The sequence below is a fragment of the Nematolebias whitei genome, chromosome 2 (assembly GCF_014905685.2).
Source record: "Nematolebias whitei isolate Nwh7 chromosome 2, NemWhi1, whole genome shotgun sequence".
NCBI classification, from domain to species: domain Eukaryota; kingdom Metazoa; phylum Chordata; class Actinopteri; order Cyprinodontiformes; family Rivulidae; genus Nematolebias; species Nematolebias whitei.
Window position 1 is genome coordinate 58469039 of NC_056499.1, and position 6023 is coordinate 58475061.

The following is a 6023-nucleotide window of genomic DNA, read 5'->3' on the forward strand; positions in this document are numbered from 1 at the left end:
ACTACTGCGGGATTAATCGGGCACTACTGCGGGATTAATCGGGCACTACTGCGGGATTAATCGGGTACTACAGTGGGATTAATCGGGTACTACTGTGGGATTAATCGGGCACTACTGCGGGATTAATCGGGCACTACCGCGGGATTAATCGGGCACTACTGCGGGATTAATCAGGTACTACAGTGGGATTAATCGGGTACTACTGTGGGATTAATCGGGCACTACTGTGGGATTAATCGGGCACTACTGTGGGATTAATCGGGTACTACTGCGGGATTAATCGGGCACTACTGTGGGATTAATCGGGCACTACTGTGGGATTAATCGGGTACTACTGTGGGATTAATCGGGCACTACTGTGGGATTAATCGGGCACCACTGCGGGATTAATCGGGCACTACTGTGGGATTAATCGGGTACTACTGTGGGATTAATCAGAGCCCTTGAAACCCAGCAGCAACGTCACAGAGAGGGAGTTCTGTGCTCACCCAGACTGTGTCTGCGGGGGTAAACTGATCGGCAGCTGCAGTTGCTGGTTCGTTAGCCAAGTTACGTCAGCTCTTTGTTAAATCTGAAGGTTTGTAAGAAGCAGCGCTAACTCTGCTGTCGGACACAGGAACAGTCTCTTCTGTTCTTGGTTGTAGCTGCACCTGACACAGGTGAGTGTGGTCTGAAGCACCTGCTCCATTTGTCTGGTCTCAATTAAACACCCTGAGTCCTGTGACGAGACAACAGCCCAAAACAAAATGTTCTTTAGAAGTTCTTCCATGAGATGTGATCCATGACAGGAGCTGAAACATGGAGTAGGACTGAGCCTTAAAACGTGGGACAGCTGAGGAGGTGAAGCAGTAAACAGAATACCTGCTCCAGGTGCACAGTCTGACATCACTCATCTGCAGCGACTGATTTAAAACAAGAAAATGTGACGGTGAAGGAAACATCCTTTGTCCCAAGGCCAGTTCAAGTACCGTTAATATTTTGGTAACTTTATTTTTCTTTCTTTATGAATCGATTGTAACTATTTTCACATTATTCAACAACCAAAACACATTTAGTTATTTTATGGAATGGCTAGCTATCAAAACCAACATTTAGCCCTCCCCACGACCCAGTTGTAGCTGGAAGTTCTGTGTTGAGAGACGTTATGGAGACGCCTCCAGTGTTGAAGCAGCACCGTACACACAACCTGCCAGTAGCGCCTGGCTGTTATCTGCCATCAGACGTGGCCCTCCTCATTTGTCTGCACAGACACGTCACAGAGTCACCGCTCTCATGTTCAACACCTGAAACTAATTTTAGTGACGCTTCATCACGACTGACCAGTCTGCTTCAAAATAAGAATGAGCATTTTCTACTTCCTGGGAATGTTTCCAGGCCTGCAGCGAACTGTGACTGTTGGTTCATGACAGAAGTGAAGGTTTTGTGCTGAAACGTGTTCACGAAGCTGAGACCCCGCTGTTGTAGACGGAGCACGCAGCACAAACAGGATAAACGACAAACGAGCTAAAGGCCAAAATGACCCAAACTCAAGAAGAGCTCACTTTAGCTAACATGTTGCACCGTAGCATAGGGAGGCAAATCAGATTTCAAAGAGGACTCTTTGAATTTTGTAAGAACCATTCAAATAAAACTCAGTAAAGAAATTCATTCCGGTGTTTTAAGTGTAAAAGTTGTAAATCTAAATGCAAGCACTGTTTTGAGGCTGAACGCTTTGATGTGCGGCTGCTGAAGCACGACACCGGTGTGCAGCGTCTCCCCTGGTTAGCCTGCCATGGCGGGGTGCTCATCTCACCCATGATTATGGCTGATGGGGGACGGAGACATGTCTGAGCGCAGCTTGTACTAACAGTTTCTGAGCAGGGCGGGGGGCGTTCAGCATGAGGGAAGAGGCAGTGCGAGTGCTGCCTTGGGCTTTGTAGCTAGAGAGCCTGTATTCTGTGCCGCTAGCTTAGTGCTGTGTCAGTGCTGGGTGGGAGGGCAAGTTCAGTTTGGTAGGTGGGGTGCTCCGTTGTGTTGACGGGGTGGGGCACCCCGCCTGTATAATGGTAGGGGAAAGGCTGGTGTGAATACTGAGCATCAGCTTGTTGTTTCTGTGTGTTCAGGTTGAAAACTCCAGGCTCGTCTTCCCCGCTGAAGAGCACCGCTTCCTCTCGGACTAAATGCAACTGAAGCAGGGGGCTTGTGGGCATGAAGTGGCTGGGCGAATCCAAGAACATGGTAGTAAATGGCAGACGCCACGAGAACAAGTTGACTGCCGAGCAGCCCATGAGCCATGCTCGCTCTCAGCACTTGCAACGTTCGGCGCAGCGTCAGATCAGAAACCACCAGAGAAGCCGCCGATGTAGCCGCAGTGAGTTCAGGCTGAAGACGTGTGGATGGCTGTGCGGTGACCGCCTCCTTACAGCAGTGTGTGTGTGTGTGCGTGTGTGCGTGTGTGTGTGTTTCAGGGTGCAACGCTGCCAGTCTGGAGGCAGAACGCCGCTACGTACCCTCCTCAGGAATGACGGCCAAGGAGCTGTGTGAGAACGATGACTTGACCACCAGCCTCATCCTGGACCCTTATCTGGGCTTTCAAACCCACAAGATGAACACCAGGTCCGTTTGTCTCTGAGGATGGTTTCATTATCACCCACTGCCCAAATGCAAAGTCAGGGCAAGAATGTTTTTGCTTGTGTTTGTGTTCAAGTGTGTGTTAGCAAAATATCCCTTGAACCGTTGGATGAATTTTAAGGATACTTTTAGAATCGTTGGATGTTCGTCAGTGAGTAACTTTTAGTGTCAGTCTTAATCAAGATGGCTGCCACAACCAATTAACAGCTGTAGCTCAGTCAGTTCTACAGATGTTGAGCTCAGAAGCCAAAAACACGACGTGGTAGTAGCTGAGACTGGTTTGCCACATACTCTGAGCGCTAACGGACTCATCATGACGTCATTTTCACACTTTGATCCAAACGGCTACAACTCTGACATCAGGTGGTCTTAATGTAAAACAAGTGTGGGGGGTATATGTCCCTCCAAGAGATGCCAGGCCTTGACTTGTCTGTCTGAATGTTTCCTGGCAGATTTCGACCAATCAAAGGGAGACAAGAAGAGCTGAAGGAAGTCATTGAGCGGTTCAAGAAGCACGACAACCTGGAGAAAGCCTACAAGGCTCTGATGACAGGAGACTGGTGCCGAAATGTTTTCCTCCACAAGTCCAAGGCCCAGGAAAAGCTCTTTAAGCAACATGTAAACACGTCTCTGTTTGAGTGGTTTAACCTTCTGACAGCTGCCTGACAGACCGGGTGCTAACTTTGTATTTTGCACAGGTGTTTGTTTATCTGCGGATGTTCGCTGCAGACAGCGGCTTTGAGATTCTGCCCTGCAATCGTTATTCCTCTGAGCAGAACGGAGCTAAAATTGTAGCCACAAAGGAATGGTGAGGCCCTACTGCTGATTATAAACACTCTGCAGCTGCATGCAGAAACTCCTCAGCTAGCCCTCATATTTTCACATTTTCCTCCCAATGATCCAGACTTTACTCATGTTGATATGGTCTAGATCAGTGGTTCTCAATGTAGGTCCTCAAGGAACACCATCCTGCATGATTCAGTGTCCTTGCTCTTCAGCAGGTCTAGTTCTTCAGAAGCTCATAAATCTCTGTCATACAAATCAGATTTTTTTTTTAAAAATGACAAAAAATATGCAGGATGGTGTTCCTCAAGGACCAGGACTGGGAAACACTGGTCTGGATCCACTGCTCTTTGGACTTTCTAAAGGTCTTGTCAGAGTTCTTCTCAGTCCTAGAACCTGAACATTTTCAAAGGAATGGTTTGAACGCTGACCTCATTCAGACAGGAAAATGGTAAATGGACTGTACTTGTATATCACCTTTCTACCTTATCAAGACACTCAAAGCTCTTCACAACAATCTGTGCCTCATTGACCCCTTCACACAGCTCTATACTAGATCTCTACAAAGACAACTGAACAAATCATTCTAATGAGACTAACCAGACCTTTATCACATTCAAACACTGATGGGACACACACTGGAGGCAAGGAGGGGTTCAGTGTCTTGCCCAGGGACACTTCAGCATGTGACTGCTGGTGGATTCGAACCCCCAACTCTTGCATTGGAGGACGACTGCTCTAACCACTCAGCCACAGCCGCTCATCAAAAAAAATCAAACTAGAAGGATGAAGGAGCGTTGTGTCGGTACAGTCGACAAGTTCTGTGTACCCAGCAGCCAAAAGATCCAGCGATGTGCAAAGACCAGACCACCTTCATGCTGCTTCTGGACATTCAGCCAACCCACGGAGACACCATGACCCACTCAGCTGTGACGTGAGCAGCCAGAACCAAAGAGCTGTCGAGCTGCTGGGTGGATGTGGAGCTCAGTGCGTTGTGACAGATGTCTGCCGCATGTTCTTTCCAAAACATGATCATTAACTCAGTTTAGCAATTCTTTTTGTGGTTAACTACATTTTAAACTAAATGCTAAGCTGCTGAGTGTCGTCCTCAGTTTTTCCTGTGTAATAAATCTGCTGTTTGTCCCACGATCGGCTGCTCACACAAACCACGTCCTCGTTTCATTGCATTGGACCGTGGCTTGCACTTTCACATGTTAGCTATTTGAGCTCCAGTGTTTCCCCGACCATTATACAAGCGGGGCACCACGCCCCTTCAACAGAACCAAGCGCCCCGCCTACCAAATTGAACTGTGCCCCTCCACTTGTCGGCACTGACTTAGCTCTACAGTTGTATTCGGGCCCAAAAACATCTGATCCGGCCCGGACCCAGCCCTCAGTCATAATTTCCGAACCCCACCCGACCCGACGAATTAACAGTAATTACTGGTCCAAACCTGGAAAACACCCCCCCCCCCCACCCCCCCATCTGAAGCTTAACTGAACTTTTTACCTCTTTCAAGGCCCGTCAGCTCGCGGTGAAATAACCGCATGCGGCTGGTGGAGGTATGGCAGGCCACGTTATCATATAATTGGATGGCAGCTGATCCTGACCCAATTAAAAGCCTGAGATGTCACATGTCACACCGAAGCAGCCAAAAGGCATCTAAACAATCCAAAGTGTGGTCTGGATCAGGGCTTTCAGTCAAATGAACTCAATCAAATGCTTCTTCATGACTGGCCTGTTTTAATGTTGCAGGAAAAGAAATGATAAGATTGAGTATTTGGTGGGCTGTATTGCTGAGCTGTCTGAGAGCGAGGAGAACCTGCTGCTCCGCCACGGAGAGAACGACTTCAGCGTCATGTACTCCACACGCAAGAACTGTGCTCAGCTGTGGCTCGGGCCCGCTGCTTTCATCAACCACGGTATCATTCTTTACACCTGACCTGCTGCAGAAGCATACAAAGAAGCATTAATCATTTGAGGTTTCTAACAAAGTTCCTTTTCATTTACTCAGATTGCCGGCCAAATTGCAAGGTAAGGCCACCTGACAATGCAAGAAGTCATGCGAGTACATGCAAGTCCTCATCTACAATGCTGTGAACAAATATCTGCCCACACTTTTCTTCTGTTTTTGCTTTTTGTCAGACATGTTTAAGATGATCAAACGTTAGAGCCGGTAAATATAACGAGTCAAAACAAACCGTAGTTTTTAAATTATTTCATCTGTTAAAGGATATAAAGATCATCCAAACCAACTTGGTCCTACATCAAAATAATAATTTTCCTCTAAACCTAATAACTGGTTTAGATCTTGATGGCAGAACTGCAGTAAAGAGTTTGTGATAACTGACAGAGTTTTTGACATGGTTAATGGACCTTTCTATCTGGTCAAGATACTCAAAGCTCTTTACAGCACAATCTGTGCCTTCTTTTATCTCCACGCACGTTCATACAGCACTCTACCACACACGTTCATACAGCACTCTACCACGCACGTTCATACAGTACTCTACCACGCACGTTCATACAGTACTCTACCACGCACGTTCATACAGCACTCTTATCACGCACGTTCATACAGTACTCTACCACGCACGTTCATACAGCACTCTACCACGCACGTTCATAC

The 6023-nt window shown here is 47.4% G+C and overlaps 1 protein-coding gene across 2 annotated transcripts in view; it reads left to right on the plus strand.

The window, feature by feature from the left end:
- kmt5b (lysine methyltransferase 5B) overlaps positions 1-6023 on the plus strand; it is a 19481-nt gene that overhangs the window by 1745 nt on the left and 11713 nt on the right. For both annotated transcript variants that reach the window (XM_037692523.1, XM_037692516.1), the window contains exons 2-7: positions 2103-2350; positions 2448-2595; positions 3063-3228; positions 3309-3418; positions 5150-5316; positions 5409-5428. In XM_037692523.1, the coding sequence (XP_037548451.1) occupies positions 2188-2350; positions 2448-2595; positions 3063-3228; positions 3309-3418; positions 5150-5316; positions 5409-5428 (774 nt within the window). In that variant the 5' untranslated portion in view covers positions 2103-2187. The remainder of the gene's footprint in view (positions 1-2102; positions 2351-2447; positions 2596-3062; positions 3229-3308; positions 3419-5149; positions 5317-5408; positions 5429-6023) is intronic.